The sequence below is a fragment of the Paroedura picta genome, chromosome 9 (assembly GCF_049243985.1).
Source record: "Paroedura picta isolate Pp20150507F chromosome 9, Ppicta_v3.0, whole genome shotgun sequence".
NCBI lineage: Eukaryota > Metazoa > Chordata > Lepidosauria > Squamata > Gekkonidae > Paroedura > Paroedura picta.
Window position 1 is genome coordinate 21,348,186 of NC_135377.1, and position 27,041 is coordinate 21,375,226.

At 40.2% G+C, this 27,041-nt stretch overlaps 1 protein-coding gene across 4 annotated transcripts; it reads right to left on the reverse strand.

Annotated features, from left to right (window-relative positions):
* Window positions 1-958: 958 nt before the first annotated feature.
* MTDH (metadherin) lies at window positions 959-26,830 on the reverse strand. 4 transcript variants are annotated; one of them, XM_077351838.1, is made up of 13 exons: window positions 26,132-26,830; window positions 19,216-19,320; window positions 16,911-16,995; window positions 16,166-16,342; window positions 15,210-15,278; window positions 12,300-12,509; window positions 10,822-10,911; window positions 10,046-10,144; window positions 8,060-8,187; window positions 7,199-7,318; window positions 6,503-6,619; window positions 5,528-5,684; window positions 959-4,401 (listed from the first exon to the last, which is right to left on the reverse strand). In XM_077351838.1, the coding sequence occupies exons 1-13, from the start codon at window positions 26,603-26,605 to the stop codon at window positions 4,331-4,333; spliced, it is 1,902 nt and encodes a 633-aa protein (XP_077207953.1). In that variant the 5' UTR covers window positions 26,606-26,830; the 3' UTR covers window positions 959-4,330. The 4 variants fall into 4 exon arrangements, with proteins under 4 accessions (XP_077207953.1, XP_077207951.1, XP_077207954.1 ...); XM_077351836.1 differs by having other exon boundaries at window positions 12,273-12,509; XM_077351839.1 differs by having other exon boundaries at window positions 10,822-10,908; window positions 26,132-26,829.
* Window positions 26,831-27,041: the final 211 nt, after the last annotated feature.

Here is a 27,041-nt window from a genome sequence, read left to right on the forward strand (position 1 = left end):
GTTCCTACTGCTGGATTTCCTGCTACTTTTGCTTGCCTTTTCATGTAAACAATGTCCATGCTCAAAACTGTACTTTGTTCTAAAATCATACTTTCAAAAAGGAAAAATGCTTGCATGTACAGCACATGAGACATTTCAAGTGTTCAAAACATTCCATTCACACCAGTACTCGTAAAGACTACTGTTAAATACCCTGTTAAATAAGGATCAGCCGGTATTGGAGAAGGTAGTTGGCCTGAGGAAATTGTGCATGCTATTAGGAGTCCCCATCTGTTTGTCCCATTCTCACCATTTATCCCCCTGTAGCAGTGAACAGGAACCATTTTTGTTCTAGCTGAAGCCCCAAAACTTCGCCTGATTGATGGCAGTTGCCTGCTGCTGCAAGTTCTTCACCAGTGGAGTTCATCTTAGAACAGCAAGTGGAAATGGCTGAAGCCTTCACTGAGGAGCCTCATTTTTAGAAGTGTTTTCTCTGTGGCTTGGTGAGCCATCATGATTTTGAATAATAGGATGCTCTTAATTAAGCCCAAGTGTTCGCAATTCAGTTTAAGGTGGCTCTCGCCACGTTCTCCTCCTGAAGTTCCATCCTCATTGCTCCTCAGCTTTGAGTATTCTAGTATGTACAAGAAAACCTTATTAAAATCCTAGACGAATTACAGGCTACTTAAAAAAGCACTTCCTAACTGTTTTGTTCATGTGTGTGCATACTTGTGTGTATAAAACTTTATAAAGTGGAAAATTCTGATCCCTTCCTTCTAGCCCAGCAGCTGAATATCAAGAGCATGGGGTATGTCCAAAAGTTGGTTGAGAGACTTTAATGCCAAGGAGTATCAACAAAACCATTGTATTTAAAACAAAAAAGAGAGAAATTGCTTGGGTTATAGTTGGGGAACGCTTAACACTATTAAAACAACTGGCAATAAAAGAGCAAAGAGCACTAAAAAGGTATTTCTGTAAACAGTTTTGAAAATTGATTTTAATGTGTACATTCTTTAGTTAATAGTTAAATAATGTCTGTCTACTGTCATTCTTTTAAAATTTAGAAAAGTCAGAAATACAGTTTTCATCCACCTGGAGCCAACTCTGTAACAAACATGTATGAATTCTATACACTTTCTGAGAGAAAAACAAAACAAAAATCAAGGAAGATTAAAGCATGCAATGACTACCCAATTACATATCACAATTTTTGCAAAGTTGTGCATACAAACAATTTCAAAAGTTACAAAACTCACATTACTTTTCTGAAAACATTCCATGCGTTCACTAATGAGAATGTTTAGCTGGTTTGCACTGTAAGCTGACAGTGGGGAACACTTGGCTAGGGAGGTACTGTTGACCACTATGTGAAGTATGAATGTTCACTCGCTGCTTGTATCCTTTAATACTTCTTTTGTCGACTGCACGATTTAAACAATTTCACGGAGAATCTGGGCTCCAAGTATAGGAATCTTCAAATTATGGTGGAGTCTGGGAGGACCCATCAAAACATCACCCTTCCACACAGGTAAATGCTGAAATTTGGATCACCGTGCCTATGGACACCCCAACAGTTTTTGGACTGTAATAAACAGAGACATTTAGGGTCTAAATTATCATCCTAGTTGGGCACTGGATTTAGTAGATCAGGGGTAATCAACTTGTGGTCCTCCAGATGTCCATGGACTACAATTCACATGAGCCCCTGCCAGCAAATGCCGGCAGGGGCTCATGGGAATTGTAGTCCATGGACATCTGGAGGACCACAGGTTGACTACCCCTGCAAGTAGGTGCTCCTAAGCACAGTTAGCACACCCCTAACTCTTCATGTGATCAGGCAGCACAGAAACAGGAAAACAATGCACCGAGAGCTACTCTGTGTGTTTCCACATTTGCTACAGCCTCATTTCTAAACACAGAAATATTTTCAGGTCATTTTAAAAGCACTTGCTTCTAAATGGAATACTAAGGGAACAGCCAGGACTCCAAGCCTATGGAGCCACCATTCCTAGTGATGAGCTCAAGTCCTGAGCACCTACTGACAAACAAGGGGCAGGCAGAATAAACACACCATGATACCAGACCAGACAGGGCTTACCCAAACAACAAATTTTACTTTTGAATGTACCTTCAATGTATTATTTAGCAGCCAGATCACAGAACTGCAGACCCATACTGTGATTTATGACATGTTCCCATAAGTTGTTTCAGTGTAAAAAGAAACCCCACCAGAAATATTTTATGATGTTGTGGATATAAATCCCCTCCATATTACAATTTTCCTAATGGAAGTGATGTGCGGAAGGACTCCTATATGTCCTCTAAGTAATCGTGAACATTTGAAACAAGCTACATTAACAGAGGAAGATGGGGGTTTTTTGTCTTAAATTTCATGGCAAGGCTCACCATTTCGCTGCCTTTCTCAGAAGGTTCTCTCTGACCAAGTGTGGAAAGGTAACACAGTATTTTTGCACATTCAGAATTTTACAATGGAAATGGATGGTGGTTATCACAGTAAGAGGTATATGAAGAACGGCAAGTTTACAGGAAGGAGCAGACATGATTTAACACTCTCTTAAACTGCTGAAAACTGTATTTCAATCCTAAGTTGTTTTATGGACCCCCTCCTCTTCCTGATATATTGTCTAAACACTATTCCCTTCCCATAAATAAAACAATGCTATCCATTTGCTCAATTTATTTTAACAAAGTTGATTTAGAAATTTCACTGAATTAAAACAAACATCTGAACATGTAAACGTCTGCCATGTTCCTGAAACAGGAATTAACACCTGTGCACATTAGTATTCATTTATTAGGAACACTATCAATTAATAAGGCTTGCCTTCAGTACAACTAAATCCAGTTCATTGCTTTAATTGAACTTGCATTGCAAGTTAATTTACCAAAATTTCAGATGTATACAAGGAGACATTATGGGATAGTCAATAAAGTACCATTGATTACAGCTGTTACAGTTTCTTGGCCACATGAAAAAAAAAACTCCTATGCCAGTCATCACATTAAATAATCATGGCTTTTCTTTAACTGATGCTCACCGTTAATGTTAATTATGGTCCTTTAAACACACACATTTTGTAAAGGCTATATACAGTGTACATGGCTGAGCATGAACTATTCATAGATACCTGCCTGCTTGATACAATGTCATGACACAGTGCCTGAAAATGATGCAGCTCAACTCTGATTTTAATCCATAACTCCAGGAGGAAAGTTGATGGTTTTAAAACTGTTATACTTGCATGATTTTTTTTAAAACCAACAATACAAATAAACACCAATTCCGTTTAAGAACTTTAGATGCAGATTCTACACAGGTTAAGGCAGCAAAAAAAGCACTTCCTGATACGGATGGTCTCATCAATTAAAGCTGTTCTGAAACCGTTATTTCTTCTGTTTATTCCATTATCAATCACATTCAGATACGTTTATGGAAGTTTTTAAAATGAGAAATAAATGAGGAAAAATGCATGGAAGTTATACATTTCTGAATTAGTGAGAATAAAGGGTAACAGCTACCCTACCATCATAAAAAGAATAAAACACAATGAGACTTTGAGCATTCTGCCCCATCATCTTAAAACATATCTGCGTAGTGCATGTAGAAGACTAGCAGAAGCAACTTTGTTTTGGCCCAATTTTTAACTTTCTTAATTCAAAGTTTTTGCGAGTTTTGCATTCTAAATCACAAAAAACTTTAATCATTGAATTTTTTGTAACTGAATAGTTCTATCTATAACCCTTGGGATACACTTACCCTGAAGTAATACCTTTAAGTCACAAGGACTAATCAAGAGTAATACTTCCAAGACTCCAGCCCCTCTTCACATTACCTTTATAGTTAGCACATTTCTATTACGTATTAAAAAGATATGGCAAATTATTTCAACAGAGTTCTTTGATTTGCGTATTAAAATCAGGATGGTAGACACTGTATTACAGGTAGAGCGACACTCTAGTTTCAGAGATTAGAAATCATTTTAAGAGCAATCCTTTTTTCCCCCTCCAATACATATGAAATAGGGCATAATCTGTTGTAAACAGGGCACCACTGTAAAGCCAAGTTGTGTTTAAAAATTACTTTCCCCGTATGCTGAAACCACACTCTTCAATGCATCTTCCAGTACTGTCATTTTTCCTGTTAAATTATGTCACCAATTTATTTTCATTCGGTTCCTGTTCTTAGAGATGGTTGTGTTCATAGCAGTTTGTTTTTTTAAAAAAATCTGTTGAAATTTATATAAAATTCTGTACAGGTTCACAAATTATTGCATAAACAGCATAATCTTCACGACAAGTGTTTCTGCAACACACGTCCATTTCAGAAAATTCACGTTTCCCTTCTGGCTTTTTTCTTCTTTTTAATTTGTTTGGGGGACTCCCAGCTCTCTTCAGACTTGGCTAAGTGTTCAAGAAAGCAAAAAATAACATTTATTATAATTGTTATTGTACACTTCTATACATCCTAATTCTTGTGCATTATTCTGATCATAAGAACACACTAGAATTATGAAATACAATCAGCATATGTCCTGATGGAAGTCCTATTTTTCCTTCCTAATCGATGTTTAATTCCAAATCAGTGGCATTTAAACTATTTTTTTTAAATTGGGGATTCTTGCCACAATGCACTTCCATGTTCAAAAATGACACAGCTTGGGCATCACAGCTGTATCCCATTACCACAGAGAGCTAAGGGTGGCAGGTTGCATCAACACATGGAACATTCTTGTGGAGGTCCAGAAGGCTCCTATGTTTCTGGCATTCTGCAAACTGTATAAACCGGAGAACTGTACAAATTGTTTATAAAGGGAATAGAGCTATATTATAACAGAATAGATCAGAAGTTGTTTTAATAAAAGGAAGAAATATGCATACTATACTACTGCATAGTAGTATTGCTGGATGGTATTGCACTTCTGCTCAAATAATACCATTTTCTGCATTGTTTAACATGCCATGTTTAATACTTGTGCTTGTTTCAGATTTCTGCTCTGTGCTGATTATATTCACTTGTATTGTGAAATATGCATTATATCTTAGCTGGAAGGTAGACTATAAACAAATAAATACTCCCCTAACCCAAGAGTTTACTGCCCTGCACCAATGGAACATACTTCTCTTAGCTGCAGAAGTAAAATAGAACAGATATTGTAATAGGGTTAACTTCTGCCTAGTTAACTTTAAAGATAACTGCCTAACGTTAAAGAGACCAATTCAGGAAGCCAAGGGGAAAACTTGATTATTAGAAGAGAAGCTCCACAATGGAACAACTTATACTGAGGGTTGGACAAGATCCTCTTTTAGACATATCCAGGAAAACTAAGCAATACCCAAATTTGGAAAGTGCTTAAGTCCTTTTCAGGATATTTTATTTCTACAAATACAGTCTGTTAATTTCTCTGCAATGCTGCATGGAATTTTTTAACTCTGAGCCAGAGAATGTGATGAGCTTTTGTTTTTGTTTTTTATAAAGGATGCAATTGGCAGGAACAACGGCTAGTCTCAATTCTGGGGTTTTACTTACTCTGTGGCGGAGGCACACTGTTTTGCTTAACATTAGAAATAGGAGCCTCTGTCTCCTGGAGCATCTGTGGCACTTGGGAAGGTATCTTGTCAGATTCATTCTCTGATACAGTTACAGATGGCTCAGTAGAAACGGCAAACGAGGGCATCTCCTCGGGCTAAAATAAGAAATAAGTATAAAAATACTTGTTTTTTTTGGTAGCATGTAAGTATCCTTGTAACACAGCATGCTGAAATAAGCAAAATAATATTTGACTCAATAACTGCCCTCTAGTGACTGACAGAGCTCTGAGAAAATACTTCACAAGAAGTTTCAATTAAAAAAAAACAGTTATCTCAATGTAGCCTACAAACATGCACAACATACTTTAAGTTGTAGCATAGGGCTAGCGTATCAGACTAGGACCTGGGAGTCTCAGGTTCAAAAGACCACTTTGCTGGGTGACCTTGGGCCAGTCATGCACTCTCAGCCTAACCTACCTCACATGGTCGTTGTGAAGATAACAAAGAAGAGGAGTATACAAGCTACCTTGGGTCCCCACTGAGAAGAAAGAGTATAAATAAAATAAATAGAATACACACAGAATAAACGCTCAGAAAAGTGAATGCTGGTCAGAAAAAAATGTGGCAGAAGTAGTAACAGTAATAAAAGCATTCAGAAGAAAAATAAATCAGAAACAAATTGTTGCAGTAATCTTTCAGCAGAGAGGAAGAGGATTGTAAACTGCTTTGGGTAGTGAAAAATGGCATAGAAAAACCAACTCTTCTTCAGTAGCTGCATTATATTTGTGGCTATGGTGTGACCACAATAGTGCTATATTTTGGCTACAATAGTCAGAATTGGGTAGATAGACCTGCGAGGATCTAGTGTGTTGATTTACTCCAAAAAGGACTCTGACTACATGTTTCTGGCTTTCTTTAGCTGATTCTGTAAGTAGTCAAGTTTTGCCCCAAATTTCTCTAGTCTTAATTATACCTCAGCTTCTTCACTAGTGCTGATGGTCTTTAAAGAGAAAGACATCTCCTCTTGTTGAACTTTTGAGGTATCTTCTGGAAATTCTTCTCCAGCATCTCTATCCAGGTCTTCAGCATCCTTAAATGAAAAAAAGAAAGAAAATCGCGGCTGTACCTTAATCTTTCAAATCAATTCTGTTGTAAAATTTAAACCATGGTGGAGTTGAAACTTGTTTACATTACCAACAATTAACTATCTAAATTGTCTAAAAGCAATAAAATGTCAATATTGTTCAGTCAAACTGGGAAAATTAATGGAATATGGCTTATCCCAATGCTGCTTACTCCTTCATCTCTTTCATCACGTTGTTTCTCATTGGTCCAAACTTGATCTGAAATTGCTGCACACACCACTCTGCCCTTAAGATAATGTAAGCAAACAGGGCAAATGGCTTATGTACTTTGGCTAAACAGATTATATTGTAATAAAACATTAACTCCGTATGGCAGTTTTAGGGTTTTTGTATCCTATTTTAATTTTTCTCAGAAAGTAGAAATAATGCATTATTATATGACAGAAAATGAACTAGGTTCAACATACTAGCATATATTCACAAAAAGAAGTGGCCATAGACTGCCTTCTTTAGGAAAGTACCTTTAACTACTGAGAGTTCCAAATTGAACTATGGTTCCAGAGTGGATGCTTATTCTATTTTACCTGTACAGGAGAGCTAGCCTCTTCTCCCTGCTTCTTCTTTTTCTTCTTCTTCTTTTTCGATTTGCCACTCGCAGTACTGTGCAGTGTTGTTTCTGTTTTCTCTCTGTCATCATCTGAAATCTAACACGCAAAGACACACACACACACACAAAACCAGCTGTGTTTATAATCACAAAAAGCTGTCACACCTCACTTAGTCGGTAGTATCAGACTCACGATGGGTTGGATCCTAGGAACTCTGAAGATGGATCTCTGCCTAGGCTTAACAACCATCAGGTGTGGCCTGGAGATCTCCCAGAATTACAATTGATCTTCAGAGTAGAAAAACTGATTGTCTTGGAGAAAATAACAACTTTGGAGGCTGCGCTTTAAAGCAGGATACTTCACTGAGACCCCTCCTCTCCCCAAACCCTGCCTCTTCCAAGCCCTCCCTCCCAATCTCCAGTTTCCCAACCCCGAGTTGGCAACTCAATCTCTGCCCCTTCTTGTATAGGTACCCCTTCCATCTGCTCCAGAAGGTCAGAGGATCATATAAGAGGAGAGGAAATTGCCCATCCCACCAGATACACAGAAGCAGCTCTAATCCCCCGCAGCCATGGAGATCTAGTCACGGTTCATAAAATCAATCTCAGTATAAAGACTCAATAGATCTTTATCTATGCATATATATACTAATACTGAGTAGCAGTATATATATCCAATACCATAGGGCTTATGTTTGCTTTGGTTAGCAGAAACTGAGTGAAAGAAAGAAGTCTAAAAATCAATCTTCATTTTTCTTTGCGTAAGAGAACAAACTACTGCTCAGGGTCAGACCAACAGTCCACCTAATTCCAGCTCACACAGATGACAAACCGATACCTTTTGAACTTCAGATAATGCTTCTTCGAGTTGTGGGGTGGATGGAACCTTTTCTTCTTCCACCCAGTTTCCCCATTCCTCCACTGGTGCATTCCAGTCTGAACTGGGATCAGTGGGAGAAAGCCCGTCTGTGAAAAGTCAAACAAAATGTTGGGTGATCTAATGGAAAACTGATTAACATACAATGATATATAGACAAAAGGGACAGTTTGTAGTGTATACAACCAAAAAGAAAGAAGAACCTAATCCCAAGGCTACTAGCAATGTTTGCAAACTTTATACAGAATAATGAAAATAAGATAAAAGGTCTCTTCTTTCTGTGGCTTTATTGCAGGATCCAACGAAAACGGATTTCTAGATATCTCCCGTTTTCAAGGTATATTTTCCCCAGTGGTTGTTCCTCTCACTTGTAAATGAATTGGTACTTCAATACCTCTATGAAAAGAAATTATTTAAAGTATAACCCAGCCTTTGGCTCTGCATTGTAGGGATGCTAGTAATTCAATTGCTGCAGCAATCTAGTGTTGAGAATACTGTGCCATGGCTATGTTGGCTGACTACAGAAAAGGAAGCCACTTCGCATATTAGATGATATTTGGGGAAAAACAACTTGACACCACTGGCATCTCAAGTAAGAAAACAGAGTGTAAGCATCCCAACTGAGACTGACAGGGATAGCCCGTATCTATCAAAGGACATTAGCCTTGCCTGCCAGCATCACCTAATGATGTTGTCCAGGTTCAATTCCAGCTTGTTCTCCCTCGGCCACTTGACTATAACCAACAGGCACCAGCTGAGAGCAAGGACAGCCATTTCTGGGGCTTCAGACAATATAGAACTAGGTGTTACCAGCATATCCATGGCTATTATCTAATAAAATTTTTCCACCCAGTCATTAAAAAGCAGCTCAGGTATCATATATCTCAACTGAAAACCCCATGGAGCAGATTAAGTCTCACCAATCTCAACCCTCTGGACACGATCAATTAGAAAAGAATGAAACCACTCAAGTGCTTGGTCCCTAATCCCACCTATAACATCTGATCAACTATGCTGAATGCTGCTGGTAGATCCAGTAATAATAAGGAAATGAAAAACAGGGATTGTCCAGATTGACTATGTTCTCCCTGTTCCAAAAGCCAGGTCAGAAAGTTTTGATTGCTTTCTCAATTTTTCTACTTTTCTCAAATTATTGTGTGTGTGTGTGTGTGTGGGGGGGGATCTGGTAGACATCTAGGTAAGTACCAGCAGGCTTGTCTCCTCAAATTTCAACACACTATTTTTCAGGAGATATTAGAAGTTGGATCCAATGCTTCAAAGAACAGAGAAAGTTTATAGAAAAATATTTTTTAACTGTACCCCTGCATCTCCAAATGCACCCCTGCATCTTCCAAAAAGTCACCACTGCGGGGAACGAACAGAACGTTGCAGAGAGCTATAGCTAGAATGAGCACAAAAACTGACTCCACTTCAAAAAAGCACTATGTACAACCCACTGAAAATTTTGGTGACATGAACTTTCATTCCAGAGTATCTACAGAACCCAAGAGAAGAAAAAGCTTGTGTTTATAAACAATAAGTGATGCTCAAAGGTCAAACAAGGTGAACTTTCCTTTTAGGCCCCATTTTATAGAAAGGGCAACAAAACCCCAAACACACCACTCTTGTTTTTCCTCTCCCTTCTGGATATGTATATTTACCCAACACTATGGAATATGGTCCACAAAGCCTTGTGCCACAATAAATTTCCAACTTAAGAGTGATGGGAGAGGAATGGGAAGGCGACTGTAAGCCGCTTTGAGCCTCCTTCGGGTAGGGAACCAACTCTTCTTCTCTTCTTCTTCTGATGCAATAGTTATTCTTGAATAAATTGTGTTTATCCCCATTGGGTAGTTGCATATTCACAGAATGCAACAATTGGGAATGTAACAAATATTTAAACTGCAAATCAAACAATGTTAGAGAATTTTAAAAAAATGAACATACTTAACCCAGACCACTCATCATCAACATGTGCCTGATTACGGTTTAAATCCCACTGGAAATCTGCAGTGCCGGGCTGAGAAACAGATTCACTGCTGGATCCTAAAGAGAAACAAAAACACAACACACAGCATGATAGCAACATGCTTCTGTTTTCTTAATGGTGGAAAGCCAAGTCAGCAGAAGGCCCACACTCTTTGATTTGTGCTGAAGATTTCACTGTTTTGTTATTGTTAGTTGCGAGGTCATGTTCGACCCATCGCGACCCTATGGACAATGATCCTCCAGGCCTTCCTGTCCTCTACCATTCCCCCGAGTCCATTGTTTAGAGGAATGGAAACTTAGGATCCAGCCCAAACCTCAAACAGAGCCCCAAGAACAAAATACAACTTTCTCACCTACCCTATAACACTGCAGCCTGCACACTCCCCCATATTCTGTTTTTCTGGCCTTCCAGGACTGGCCAATGTATGCTGGACCACTGGTCTGATCCAGCAGGGATACTTATGTTCTTACAGGGGTATTCCCAACTACAATCAACTAGTCTAAACAGAAAGGAGCAGGATTCAAACAAGTTTTAATTTCTACTTCTGAAACATCAGACCATGAGCACAGAAGTGGATAAAAATAATATAATTAACATTTCTGAGAATTACAATTTTCTCTGTTTTTTTAGAAGGTCCATGTTTTTCCAAATGGAAGCATATTCTTAGCGGAGAGGAGCAAATGTATAATCCAGGCACGAAGTCCATATTTGTAGAGCACTTTTTAAGTCATACCTGAAACGGCAGGATTTAATCCCAAAGAAGTGAATGAAGCAGAACTCTGCTCGGGAGTATTGATTCTTCCATCAACTCCAGACCAGGCTGCTGAAAAGATTAACAGACTTAGAAATCTTTGCTACTGCTACTTATTGATAATTTCTCCAACCAGTACACGGGTCCATCATGCAACTTCATTGTACAAGGACTTGTAGAAATCCAATGCTATGACCAATCATTTATTTCCTTTGTACGTTCCACAATAGTAACATGTCAAAAACCTGGAATTTGATTTTCTTTAACTCTAAGGCAGGGGTAGTCAAACTGCGGCCCTCCAGATTTTCATGGACTACAATTCCATGAAAATCTGGAGGGCCGCAGTTTGACTACCCCTGCTCTAAAGCGTCAGAAACACAGATCCGCCCTGATAGTGGAAAGTACCAAATCACAGCTTACTTATGGCCATCTCATAGGATTTTCAGGCAAGAGACATTCAGACGTGGTTTGCCACTGCCTGCCTCCAAGACATGACTCAGGCTTTCCTTGGAGGCTTCCCACTCAAATACTAGCCTAGGCCCACCCTGCTTAGTTTCCAAGATCTGACAAGATCACTCTACCTTTTTCCATAAGATTATTCTTGTTTTAGACTGTGTATTTTATAGCTCCCAGACACTCCAGGTTGTTCTGTAGCCAATCAGCATTAGTTAAGTATCCTGTAATATGATGCATACAACCATAAATCATGATGTATTACATCATCTTTAACAAAGGATAGAAAAATGTCCAAAAGTGTAGCAAAATAAAAGGTTGTTTCCTTTCAAATGCGCCCACTTAATATTGTGTCTACATGAACACAATATTGGTAATAAGTTATCACATAATGGTGTTCAGTAATCACTACCTGAATTACCCTCAATGCCTTTCATAATCATGCCAACTAATATTCTGCAGCTATTACATTCAGAACTTTACTCACACAGTAACAACGTCCAAATCTGAGCATGTCCTTTTTCAAGAGTGATTGATTAAAACAAACAAACAAACAAAAACAAAAACAAAAAAAAAAAAGCAATACACAGGCCGAAAAGGTCAGCTACCTACATACTTGAAAAAAATTGGTATCTGTACTTGAACAAATTTTCAGTCCAGAAGGCAACAATTTCTTGATGGGGGAGGGCACAATTTCAAACTTGGATAGTGATATTATGTGAGAAAGGAAAAAAAGTAAAAATGATTTGTATGCATGTCCAAGCTTTAATTTGGATCTTAGGTAGTTCTCTGGATCCTGGCCCTCATTACTGGACTTAAGTATCTCAATTATTATATTAGGAATTTTGTTAATATTTCGGTTTATCTGCAATACAGAATATTCTGTAGAGGAGATAAATTATGCCAATATATATTTTAGAAGAGCACCAACACTGATTCCATCTGATGGAAAAGGCTCTTTCGGAGAAACAAGCACTTACCAATACTAGGGAACAAAGTGCGCTCACCCCAGGTTCTGCCCACCAGGGACACTCCCCATTCCTTCCCATTTCCATTATCTGCTGCATCCTTTCCCCAAGCAGACGTCTCATTCTTCTTCTTGCTACCTGCAGATGACACTGAAGTCCATTTCTCCTCACTTGTACCAATCTGAGAGGAGAGTTTTACGGGTTTTTCATTCCAGCTTCCTCCATTTACAGTTGGTCCTTCATTCAACCCTGCAGAAAATAATGTACACAAAAACATACTTTGCTTTAATTGTAAAGGACGTATTTCTGTCCCAGTCCTTCAAGTTTCTTCTTTTAAGCTGACAGTATCTTTACCTCAAATCCGTTTTACTGAAAGTGGCTAGCCCAGGGGTAGTCAAACTGCGGCCCTCCAGATGTCCATGGGCATTCGCTGGCAGGGGCTCCTGGGAATTGTAGTCCATGGACATCTGGAGGGCCGCAGTTTGACTACCCCTGGGCTAGACAAACATATCAGAGTAAGAACATAACACATTATTCTCCTCCTCCCTTGCTTGATTTATTTATTTGTTTAATTTCCTTGAATTTCTATACCTCCCTCCCGTAAGGCTCAGAGTGGTTTACATAACACATCCTGGGCATACATCGCAATCACAACACAAGCACATCAACAGCAATCACGACAGTGGTTCCAAAGTTAACAGAATATTACAACAGATTCATTTGAACAACAACTTTAACAAGAACCCCTAGAGAGTTCAGTTTGGTTAAGGTCATTGGAGAGGGGTCTGGGGGGAACCAGCAGATGTTGTCGGGTTGATCAGCCTCAACCAAATGCCTGGTGGAGGAGCTCCCTTTTACAGACCCTGCAGAATTGTGGGAGTTCAGGCAGGGCCCTGATCTATTCAGGGAGCTTGTTCAACCAGGTGGGGTCCAGGACAGAGAAAGCTCTGTCCCTTGTTGAGGTCTGATGTGCTTCTTTGGGGCCAGGGATCACCAGCCAGTTGATGGCGGCAGACCTTAGGACTTTTTGGGGGGTATAGGCAGAGAGATGGTTTCTCAGGTGCGCTGGGCCCAGGCCGTGTATGGCCTTGAAGGTGATTACCAAAACCTTAAGCTTGATCCAGAATTCTACTGGGAGCCAGCTGAATTGTTGAACTACAGGCCAGATGTGGGATCGCCATGGTGTATTTGTGAGGATCCTCGCCATGGCATTCTGAACCAGTTGCAGTTTCCAGATCAAGGATAAGGGTAGGCCTGCGTAGAGGAAGCTGCAGAAACCTAGAGGTGACCATCACATGGATCATTGTGGCTAGATGTTCTGGGGCCAAGTAGGGCACTAGTAGCTTGGCTTGGTGTAAGTGGTAGAAGGCCTGCCGCGCTACTCTCGTGACCTGTGTCTCTGTGGAGAGGGAGGCATTGAGAATCACACCCAAGTTTCTGGTGGAGTGAGCTATTGATAGTTGTACTCCATCCAGGTTGGGTAAGCACACTTCCTTGCTTGGTCCCTTCCTATCCAGCCACAGGACTTCTGTCTGTGAAGGGTTGAGCTTCAAATGACTCTTCTTCAGCCACCTTTTCACTGCTTCCAGGCACCTGGCTAAGGATTCTGGGGGAGAATCAGAGCCATCGTCCATCAGGAGGAAGAGCTGGATGCCAACTGCATATTGGTGACATCCCAGCCCAAACCTCCAGCAGCTGAGCAAGAGAGCGCATGAAGATATTAAATAGGATAGGAGAAAGGACTGCTCCCTATGGGATTCCACAAGTGAGTTGATAATGGCTAGATACTCTCTCTCCTATTGCTACCCTGTCTCCAACCCCAGAGAAAGGAAATCAGCCATTTGAGGGCTGTCCCCTGTATCCCGGCGTCAGTGAGGCGGTGAGCTAAACGCTCGTGATCGACTGTGTTGAATGCTGCTGAGGTCTAGTAGTACAAGCAGCGCTGACACTCCTTGGTCTAGCTGGTCACGGAGGTCATCTGTCAGGGCAACTAGTGCTGTCTCTACCCTATGGCCAGGCTGGATGCCTGACTGGGATGTGTCAAGGGCAGAAGTTTCCTCCAGGAATGCTTTAATGAATGTCACAACTAAAGAGCTTATGAGGCTGCACATGGGAAAGTATATAACATACCCCAAATTACAAAATATTCTCTAGATTAAAGAAAGTATCTGTCACTAGATCTAAGCTATTTTCCTATCCTCTCTCCATGTTAAGAGTGCAGTTTTAGGCACATTTACCTAAGAACCTCATGGAACTGATTAGGACATTCTTCTAAGTAAAGTTTCATAAATTATATTCTACTAGGGACAAAGCCCATTGCATTCAGGAATACAATGGGTGCTAGATTGAGGTGGGGTGGAAGAATTCTGCAGATGGCATCTCCCTCCCCCCAAGACCTGGAAAGGCTATAGACTGGAGGCCCCCAGGGAGGGAACTCACCAGCAGGGGCAGCTCACATGCAGCAAGGATCTGCAGCCTCTGAGCATCAGAGGGAAATGGAAGGAGGAGAGGGTGGTCAGCGGTGGGGGACAAAATGGAACTGGCTGGCTGATGGTCAGACAGGCAAGCCGGTTGGAGGAGGAGGCATTCAGGGGTGGGACAGCCGTCCTGAGTGGGTGTTGAGCGCTGAGTGGCACTGAAGCCATGAGACCAGCTCCTCCTCCTAGGCCTTACCAGAAATATTAAGTGGAACAGGTAGTAAGAACAATATGAACCACTTAAACTGTGATAGGTGGCTCATGCATTAAAATGCAAACTGGGAGTTATGTAGAACAAAATTACTAAAGCTGGAGAAAAGTCAAATATAAATGGTGAGGCAACTGTATAGCTATTATATGTGAGCCAGTTAACCTGAAGGTGGTGACTTGCTGAAGTCCATATACTGTCCAAGAGAAAAACAACAATATCACAATTCTAGTTAGCATACAGTATAGAGTGGGAAGATCTTACCTTGTTGGAGTACAGCATCACCTTTTCCAGATTTAGAGTTGCTAACTTGAATATTTGAAATACTGTCACCTGATTTAAAAAAAGGACTAAATATTTTAATGTTTAATCCATTTATATTGATGGAGACACAACAGAAAACATATAAACACACAAACTAAACACAGATCAGAAAAAAACATCAAGGGCTCAAAGCAGAAAGAAAATCTACCAGAAATCAAAATGTATATCATCTTAACTCATCTTGAAGATCAAATTGCAATTACTTTTCACAAAACATGGTTAAGGATTAAGAGAGTTGACAGAGTAGTTTTTAATAATGCAGTCACATCTAATGAAGAAGCTGAACCCATATAAAGATATTCCTGGTTCCAGAAAGTTTAGTACCTTCAGTTAACACAATTTTATGTGGGATCTAAATATTTTACCAAGTTTAGTTTCCAAAAAGGCATTAGAATGCCTGTAAGAAATTTGGGGGTTTCTGGTCCAAAAGACAATCTGTTAACTCAGTAAAATCTGTTAACTCCAAAGGATCTTTTTTGGTAGAAGAAGCAAATACTGTATAGTCACTGGTTATTATGCCAATAAGCACTAAAAGAAATCTGCCAAGATATCTAATAATCAGTTTTCTCCGCAGTGGTTATTAGGAGTGGGACAAAGGCTGAACAGAACTACGTAACATTAACAGTGATTTGTGCAATAAGGAGTCTTATGAAAACTGTCAGAAAAGAACCTGATGAAAAAATACCAAAACAGATGCCTGGGGAATGTACTCATGTCCAATTTATTCATCCTCCTGAGTTTTATGGTAGGCATTTTAATCAACTTAGTTTTAACTAGATTCATAGAGAAGAGACAGTTCCATTTATAACTGTAATACTACTTACACCTTCAACTATTATTCTCCAAAAAAACAAACAAAAAGGAAAACACAATATAGGAGGGGGAGGCACAGATACCTTTGCTTTTTCTGGGGCCAACTGAAAAGGATGTTGTAGATGTTAGTTGTTCACTGGACACTGGAACAGAATTCTCCATGCCTGGCAGGTTTGATTCTGATCCAGCATCAGTCAATACCTTGTCACGTTTACGTTGCTGCCGTTTCTCTCTGTTACTGATTTTTGTTTCCCAAGCTCCTGAAAGGGTCACAAGAAGCAGTACTGGCTAAGAAAGAAGTAGTAACGTAGTTCAGTGGTTTTCAAATTATGACCTCAAGAGTACCTCGGGCAATGTCAAGGGTTCCTGGATGATAATACTAAGACTACCAAACAAGTTTTCCTGAACATTAACTTGCCTAACTTTCTCCTAATAGACAGTGATTGTTTTCATCAGAAATGTATGCTCTATACACACACTGAGGTTCATGAGTTCTACTCAGCGATCCAAATAAATTAAGTATGCAACCTATACCCTTCTTCTGTCTTCCATATCCCTTAGGAGGGAGGAAAATGCTATTATTAGTGAACAGATTCAAGGAATATAACCCAGTGCCTCCAATTAGCTAATAAAAGCTCAGAGCAAGCCATTCCTCAGCATTTGTAAGTATGTACTACAACAGTATAATTGATAGCTTTCCTACTTCACATGTAAAAACTACCACCTATTCTTGAATTGGTACTCATGAACATTTAAGATAACAGCACAATGAGCCAAGAATTTCTTAAGAAAACCACACATTGATGTTCTGTTTTATCTTTTCTGTACCTTCATCTGTTTCCTTTCCTTCAGCACGTGACGGGTCCTGAACCATTTTAGCATCCCCCTTTGGTTTCTTCTTATTCTTTTTTGACTGTAATAGAAAGCATTCCCCCCCACTATTGATCAAAATATTTAAAATTATCAGAGAGAATAGAAGACATGGCAAGCTTAATAGGAGCTGTCAACATGAAGCATGAGAAATATTCTCAGTCTGCTCAGCCCATCAGTGTGTCTTCCTCCCTCCCTTCCTCCCAAAGCATCTTCTTCTGGAGGAAGAGGCAGGATGCAACTCACTCTCTCATGCACAGCAATAGCAGTACTTCTTGCAGGGTTCCAAGTTGCCATTTGCAGTAAATATTCAATTCCCAAGAAAATAGGTTTATCCTGAAGCACAGTTTGCAAGTGCTTCAGCTCTTGTTATTTAATGGATAAGTAGACTGAAAAGTACTACACACCTTACAAGAAAAAGTTGATATACAGTGAACTATGTCAATGTTCTGAGAGAACATTTGAATAAAGATACTGTCAATGCTATTTGACCAATATATGTTATCTTTTGTACACCTAAAGGAAGTTTTTGAAAGTATGACAACTTCATTACAATCATCTTACTTAAGATACTCTACCCAAATTATGATAATTGTCACTATTCTAGTCAATAGTGTAGTGTTGTGGTTAGAGTGCTGGATTAGGCTCATGGAGAACCAAGTCTGAATCCCTACTCTACCATGAAAGATCACTGGGTACAGTCACACTGTCTCCGTATAACTCACCTCACAGAGAGCGCTGTCAGCCATACAAACATCTTAAAATACTGAATGGGTCTCAATGACATATGTTCTCTAATGTGAAGATATCTGGGTTCTCCCAGAACATTTCTTCTCCACGTAGAAACTAGGTGGTAAATACACTCTTTCGCAAGCACCAACATACTGTTAAGGCCTGAACAAAGGGCCCACTATCAGAGGCAAGATAGTGAATGCGTCTTTCTAACCAGTCTAGAGCCCTCTTTTATTCTTCTCCAGATTCTGGAGAGAGACTGGACTCTCCCAAGCCTCAGAAAGTAGTTATCTAGCTGCCTTCTGAGACTTCCCACTGTCAGTTCCTGTCCTACTCCATGCTTGGAGCTTTGGAGGAAATCTTGCCTCCCCAGCTATTCAGTGGCCCAAGTTGCTAAACTCAGCATGTCAAACACAAAGCCCCATCTATCCCACACTGGGTGAGAGACTGAAACACTGGTGAGCACAGATTTTGACTGAGACCATACAAAACTTGTGAATATTATGCTGTTTTGACAACTCTGTCCCTTCAGCCCAGTCCGGTGTTTTAGAATGCTTTGCTCCAGGACTTGGTGTCAGCAGGAACAAAGATTAAAGGAAGTTGCTATCACTGCAGCTACACACAGAGAAATAATTTCAGTTATTAAACTATGCTGCTGTAATCTGATGACTAGCACTAAGGATGCAACTAATATTGGTCTGAATTTTGCCTCTAAGATGTTTCTGAACTTGCATCTAGCTTTAATTCTGCCTCTTCATCAGATCAGAATCTCTCCCAAATTAGAAATCCTACGTATCTCCCATATTAATAATCTTGTAATATGTTGCACCATTCCAGATGACTTATTAAGTCACCATGCTAATAATTCTCATTTGAGACTGAGTTTTTTAATGGTGATGCACATTATACAGAACTCTAATTCTATAAACTCAATCTGCAATGCGCTTCAAGTTATTTAAAAATGAACATTGTAGATTATTTACCTATCTAGGATCTCAATAATTTAAGAGCAGCCCTTATGGCGCTGTGCTTTGAAACAATGCCAACTGCCATCCAGTTAGGCCGGTATAACAGAACGCCAAAGAACCAACAATTTTGTATCTGTGACCTACTAGTTGTGGAGGATTTACCTCAAATTTATTTGAGGATTTATCCACAAATGCCTTGTATTTGCAACCCAGGGCCAAGTTTATAAATAAAGCTCTTTTTGGTTCAAAATTTGACTCTGTGATAGACATGATCTTCTTGCTGTCAGGTATGGATTCTGACACCTCATACAGAATGTTTGTTTGCTATGGCAACCAAAAAAAAAAGGAAAAAAAGAGCCAATATTATTTTGTCAAATATGGCTATTTAAGGTGGTTTTTACAATTTTATATACAGGTAGTTTAACTTTTACATTATTTGTATACTGTACATATATATGCCTACAGTGTATCACAGTGGTACACTGCTTTGAAATCTACTGAAATGTATTTCATTTGTGTGCTTTGTGCCTGGAAAGACCTATGGTCATATTTGAGTAACTAACCTTTTCAGTTTTCTTTTCTGCATCAGATGGCTGTTTTAGGTGGTCTCTTCGAACCGTCTGCATTATTTCCTCTTCAGACACTTCATGAGCAGGCTGACCATTAAGCTGGATTCATAAAAAAATGAAAAGAGTTAGGCAATGTAATCTTATTCCCCAAATTTAATTAATCCGAGATTGATAAATTTACCTACTCAGAGCATTTACAGTAATACCTATTTGCTTAATGCCTTCTTGAAAAGAAGAAATAAACCACTTGTTGTAGACTGATAAAAAGGAACAATATGTGGCATTACTCAGTTTTCAGGCTACAGCTGTGTTTTGTAAATTACTGAAAGTTTGTTTTTGAGTTTATATTGAAGCAGCTAATATTCAATGCTGTTTAGTACACAGTAGTGATTTTATGTTGAATCAACAACTTGAACAGCTGATGTCACGTTACAGCATATGTGGATATCTAATCACATTATGTCAGTTTTATTGTTGCCTTGCAATTAGTATTTCAATAGCAATATATTTTTACAGTTTCATTTTATTTTTCTGTGCTGTAATAAAATGTAGGTCCACCTCAGAAAATTAACTTCAATACGCTTCCACTAAACTTTGTTTTTCCAACTCCCACTGATTTGGGTAGGCTACAATGTTTGCTTATTCTTCTCACTGAAAGCTAAACAATGGCTATTTTATTTTGACTAAAATTATGCTTTCTCTAATGTTTGAGGAAGTACATACACCTCACAGCAGAACAAAGATGTTCTCAATGAATAGGTGATCCACCCTGATTGGAGCATCTTCAGTCCCAAAACCAAATTGGAAAATAGACTATAATGGATTGAAATTAGCAGCATCCCCCAGGAATATCTGGAGCTGGGCTGCCACCATACACTGAGGCATCACACTCAATATAAGAGATTGGCTAGTGACTTCAGAGATCACCTTGGTCTGCTTAAGTCATGGTCTCATCACCAGCTCCTTGAGGGCAGAGGATACTGCAGAGACTTTTAAGAACTGCACTGCCTACCTCCCAGATTTATGACACTGATAACAAACAAGGGTCAGGCATACAGATGATAGAATACATGCTGGCCCTGGGTGCGGAGAATGGAACTCGCCCTCCCAACTGTAATGGGAAACAAAGCAAGCAGCAACCACAGTGCAGTTTCCTATTCAGAATATAAGTTGCTTTAGTTGCAGCATCACAAATAGGCCACTACCTCTAAGATATTCTGCAGTGCAAAGCAGATCTTCAAGTGGGATCTAACCAACATGCAGTCATAATTATCTCTCATATATAGCTACTGTTGCCCTGTGTGACCTAGTACACCAGGAAGCTTACCGGGCTCCATTTAACAGTAGGTTTTTATGCATGAGCCAGTAATCTCCATAGTCTAGAGGCCAGAGTTCCAGCCATCTCTAGCCAAGGAAACTCCACTTGGGATAATATACTAGACTACATATATTGCTTTTGCTGTAACATTGCAGCACTGAAAACAGTCACTGCTTTTCAGAAATTACAGAATAGAAGATACAATTTGAAAAATAATATTCTTCAACTGGGTATCTTTTATGATTGCAAACTGCACTCAGTGAGAGAGAATGTGAATGAAGTATGGATGATAAAGCAAGCTCAACATCATGGTTATGCTTCAATTAAGACCATGGTTTGGAGGTTCATGAAAACTGGAAACCAGGTAAAGAAATAAGTCCCCCCCACATACACCTTTTTCATTTTTTTCCTGCTGGAAAAGGGGAGGGGACTAAAAATTCCCATGAAATATTTTATCTTTTTGAATATGTGAAATGCTTTTAATGCTTTTCAAGATAATATCTATGTATGGTGTAGGCAAACAGCAAAATCACAAGGATATATTTAAATTTAGCAAACTATGTATAACTAAGGACCATTCCTCCCTTAGTTTAGTTAAGATCTGCTCTGTGCCTCTGCATTCAGAACTGAGCCAAGGAGAAACCCAAAATAGGGCTTTTTCAGTAATGGCGCCTCCTCTAGGAAACATCCTTCCCTGCAAGGCTTGCCTGACCTATTTTCTTTTCGACACCAGGGCAAAATGTTTTTTTGTTTTGTTTTATGACTTGTTTTAAGCTGCTCGTTTGTTTAATATGCTTTTATGTTATGGCTGAGTTTTTAACTCTTAAGACCTTTTATGGCATTTCATTTTTTGATTATGTTCCATTTTTTAAGCCACTTCAAACAGATTATCTGGCAAAATGGCATAGAAATTTTCTAAACAAATAAATACAGGTGCTATAATGATTTAATATTATGGAACAGTTCAGGATTTTCAATGTTATAGTTTACCTTGATATCCAGATTCACTAATTGTGACTGAAACCATTTCTATCCAAATAATACTTGTTTACTACAAACCAGTTTTCTAATTTTATTTTTGTCTAATTTTTTATTTTTATCTCTCACATGGCAAAAAAGTTTGCAAAAGTAGCACAGGGTGTACCAGTTTACAGTTCTATCTCAAGTATTAGTACATTTCCAAATGTGCTCACAAAAAAAAATTCCTAAATATACCAAACAGCAGAACTTCAAATGTTAAATAATAAATGTTTTAATGTTGCTAAAGCAGTAAAGTGCTTTGAGATTTAACCCAAATGTAAATGTTGCATATATTTCAGTTTTTCCATAAATCTGAACTTTTCTGAAACAGAAAAGCATATTTTCCCCTCATGACATCACAAATTATGAATATTTTACATGTCTACTCCAGCAGCAGGAAAAAAAATGAGGGTAAATGGAGGGGATGGGTTATTCTGTTTTTGATTGATTGTGGAGTATGGAGTATTCAATATGGAGTATTCAGCAATTATGACACTTGCTTCACTTTCAAGTAAGGCTATCTGAGATCTAACCCAAAGGCATTCAGCAACATTTTTAGCTTTGAACTATTATGACCTCAAAAATAAAGATCTGCTATATGTCTGTATGTTTTAAATATATACATTTACAGAAAGTCATTTGAAGCTACTGAACCAAGTTTGAATCCAATGGCACCTTTAAGACCAACAAAGGATTTTTTTCTAGGTATAAGCTTTTGTGTGCATGCACACTTCTTCGTTTTGTTAATAAACATGAAAGCGTATATCCAGAATAAAACCTTGTTGGTCTTAAAGGTGCCATTGGACTCAAATGGATACCCACCTGAATCTATCTGATGCTACTGTATTTTCAAATAGAAGGCTCTTAAATTGGCAGTCGTAAAATCAAGTTTCTAAATATAACTACAGTAGCTTGAGTTGACTTCAGATTCTCACTTGACAACACGAGGCGCTGCAAATGACAACAGTTGCAAAAGGTTCCCTTCTACAATTACACCTAATCCTTGATTTAGAGAGTGCTAGGAATCTTTCTATAATTTATGCTGTACTTGTGAGCCACCTCTAACAAAATTTCTCATGCATGTAGTTCACGTCTATCTATTCATTGAGCTATTTACCTATTTACTAATTTGCTATCCGGAACCTGGTAAGATTAAACAAAGAATATTAGAGAATTCCTCAAACTGGTCAAGAATGGCATTAGTACTAAAACTAGGCCTGGAAGCTTGCCATTTTGTCATTCACCAAGTGACATACAAGCTGTATGTAAATAGACGTGAGAGTGCACAATGATTAAATACAGAAACTAAATGCCCTCCAGGGCAACTCTAGAAAAAGGGTTCTCCAACACAGGGCAGAGCACAGGTGAGAATGAGCTGTAGTCAAGTATAGCTTTGGAAGACCAAATATATTTGTAGTCTACAAATCAGCTCCTGCTCCTCACCATGAAGGTGGTTTTAAAAAACTGAAATATTTTAGCTACCCTACTTTTAACTATTTCCAAAACCAAAGTAAGTATTTTAAAACCATCCAAAAGACTGGGGGCTGAAGTAAGGCTGTGTGCTCCTAGTATGAAATGGGTAAAAGCAGAAGTGTTGGGAAGACAAAGAGATAGAGAGGACCGCACATTTTTCAGAGGGCTAGGCAAGTCCTTGACTGCAGTTCTGTGCAAGCAAATAATTTTTTAATATCCCCTTCTTAGTCAGAATAAATGTTCATAGTTTTTCCTAATAAAGTTGCTGTTACTCAATGTTATGTTCACTAAAGAAAAGGGGCAGAGAGGTAAAATGAACAGGGCATACCTGCATCAATATTTGCATATATTACTAAATGTAAGACACAATCATGGGGTACACATCTGTAGGCCTAAGCAGTTTCTTTTCCTCTTATAACATGGTTTCATGTCAACTGTAACACCGGCACAGTAGGAAAGGGGAATCCTCAACAAAGGTTACCATTATTAACAGCAAACTTGTGTTCACCATTTTAAAATCTTTGACACTGTATACAGGCTTCAGCTAGATGTGTGCAGAAAGGGAATATGAGTCTGAAGTTTGCTTCTGCTCCTACTATGTAACTTCAATGGGCTCATAGACACTCCAAATTAATACGCAGTCTCAAATGGTGATAAATGAGAGTCATGTATTTAGCTGGCTTCAAGACTCTTGCACAACTGCACAGTGCCAATTTTTATGTTTAAGTCCAGCAAAGAATCCATCACTTGCTTGAAGATACCAATTGCCTCTTTAGAAATATCTGAGTTATAAACTACCTTTATCATGGTAATAAGGCAGTACGTGCAGGCAGTATAGTGCTGAATTGTTGCTTAGCACAAGCATACATGTCTCTTTCTCCTAAAATATTGACTAAACATTAAAGCACCAGTAGCAATGCTTAAGGTAGAAGATGGAGAAAAAAAACTTGCTCAGTCCCCATAGAGGTGATCAAAGGTGGTTGCTATGCACTCCTAACATTAAAGTTAGTAGGTATAAGATCAGGAGATGTGGCAGCCCAGGGAGTAGAATCTGGGCAACCATCCTTTATCCTTCATTATATATGTTTTAATTTAGACCACACACTGGGCAAAGAACTTGACTCCTTACCTTTCCCCAGACCACAACTTTATTTTCAGATGGTCATTATAAAGCAGGCCCGCAATGCATTTCAGCATTTGTGAGTTTGTCTGGGACTTCAAAGGCAACAGTACTATATTTAACTAACCTATATATACTGACTCTTTTCATGAAAACAGGGCTCCAGCCTGTTTATATCATATTATAATTAAAATTGCAACATTGGATACTTTGAAATATTCAATCTAAGCAATAAGCAGAATTAACTCCACCCTCAAGGCTTTCGGCAGGCCTGTCGCCGGGGGAGGCTGCAGAGTCATGGGGAAAATGTGCTTATTCTCTGCTGTAATCTTAGGGCACTGTAATTTGGGTTTTTTTTATAGTTTTATGGTTTAAACTGTAATGTGTATTTGATTTGACTGTAACCCACCGCGAGTCAGCTTGGCTGGGAGCGGAGGGCTAGAAATCCAAATATAAATAAATATATAAAGTATATTTTCACCATGCTTTGAAGATGACTGAGTCTGGCAGATCTCAAACAAGGGTACTCCAGAGGATGAGCAAAGCTATCAGGGCAGCCCTGCCATCAAAGCTGGCAGCCATACCACTGAGACCACAGCAGTCACAGACAAATAAAAAATGATGACTTAAATATGTAGGGAGGTTTACACAGGAGAAGGCAGCTCCTTTAAAAACCAGAGCCTTTATTATCCTTTAAAAGTGAGAAGTAGCGTCTTGAAGTGGAGAAATTCTAAAGGGTTCTCAGGGGTAGCCAAGGGCAGAGGCACACTGTATTAGGGAATGTGCAGGCCTTTGGCTGTTTATGTGTGTGTGTGAATATATGTATATGTACACACTCTCTCTAGATACAGATATATACTGTTTCTAGCAGAAGCAGAAGTTACCTGAAACTAAAATACATGGATCTGGTTGTACTTTTCACTTGTGCCTCAAGACATAAATACGAGTATCAGAGCTAACACTAAGTTGTAAATTTGTTCTCTGAGGAAAATCATGATCCACTTCAGAACAGGCAATCAGTCCCCCTACCATCAACGCCTCCATAGTGCCAGAACTAAGCTTTGATCTCTTTTCAAGAAAAAAAAGAAGTTAAAATATTGACAATATGAAACAAGTGGCACGTAAAGAATATGCTAAATGGAGTATAACACATCAATGTCACAGAACATTAGACCAGTGTAAGGCATAGTCCTTTCATTTTGGAAGCATGTGGTTACACATATCATTTATAACATTCAAACTATGAGTGGCCTTTAAAATATGCTATCATTTTAGATAACACAATCATATCACAGTAGTTTCAGCATTTATTATCATGTGACAGAAGACAAGCCTCCAGTTACAGTGTTTTAAGTCACTGATCTTGCTGGCTGGAATAAAAATTCAAATGCCAGAAAGTAGCCCTAGATTTGGGGAAGGAAATTTCACAATTTTAGGCATACAGTATGGTGGTCAGAGAACATTCTGGGTTCTTAGGAGAAAATCCAGGAACTTTCTATGGCTGCTCCCTACAACTTGAAACCATGATGTTATAAAGGGGTAATTTTAGCTTGCTTAATATATAAATAAATATAAAAATATCTAATGTTTTCCCCATTTCTACCATACACAGCTCTCCCATCAAAATGACTACATGAAAGAAACAAAAAAATGGTTAAATCCATTCAATGTATACCTTTTGAATCAAATTGATTAGACACATTAGACACACTAAATGAACTGACTACCATAACTTTGCAGTTCTTTAAATGCCACTTCCTGCAAAGAAAAAATTGTTGTTTTGTAAAAATGAGCTTTAGCACGGGTCCTCAAGGTGCCACAAGGCTTGTGTGTGTGTGTGCCTTGCAGCTCTCTCCCTGAAATCTACCGTGGCTGGAGAGCGACCTTAACCCTGCCCGAGGATTCTCCGTGGCAGCTTTCTGTCAGAGCTCTCTACCCCGTCCGCCCCACCCCGTCCGCTCCCAGGACACGACGCTCACCCTGCCCATTTTCTCCGGCAGTTTCTTCTTATTCCGTTTTTTCTGCTCCTCTCCCTTCAGCAGGAGCACCGCGGCCGCCCCAGGAGCCGCCTTGTGGGGGCCACCGCTGCCCCCGCCTCCTACCAGGCCCGCCGCCGCCGTTTCTTCCTCCTCCTCCTCCTCTTCGTCCTCCTCGTCGTCGTCGTCCTCTTCTTCTCCCGCCGCGGCCGCTCTGCCGGGGCGCTTCTTGCGCGCCTCCCCCGCCCTGGCGCAGGTGGCCGCCCACAGGAGCCCCAGCACGACCAGCAGCGCCAGCAGCGAGGTCGAGAGCAGCACCAGCCAGGTGGGCAGGCGCTCCGGCTCCAGGCCGGGCGGCAGCTGCAGGCCCAGCTCGGTGCGCAGCAGGCCCACGCCGGCCGACAGCACGCCCCGCAGCCGGGATGACACCTCCTCCGCCTGCTGGGCCATAGCCTCTTGCCAGCTCGCCGCAGCCATGGCCCCGCCGGGGACCGGACCGCGACCGGACGGACGCTCGCCTCGAGTCAAGCCGCCCGCATCGCTCGCCGCCCGCCCCGCAGCGGCAAAGGCCCTTCGGCTCGCCCGCTTCGAGCTCCGCCGGAGGCGCCTCCTCAGCCGCGCGCGGCCCAGGAGCGCAACGTCACCTCTCCGCCGCCGAACGTCGGCGGCCGCAACGTTGCGGCGCACGCGCACGGCGGCTGCTCCCTGCGGTCACGTGGACGCCCGGGAGCCGTTGGAGAACGGGGGGCGGGGCGAACGCTCCGAGCTGCGCTTGCGCGCGCGCCCCCTTCCGCCTTCCATTGATTGCATCGGGGCGCCTGGAAGAGCCCGTCGCTTCCCTCGTTTGCGCGTGCGCGTTGGGGAAGCTCCGAGTAAGCCAAGTGCAAAGCCCTCGGGTCCTTGCAAGGCAGAC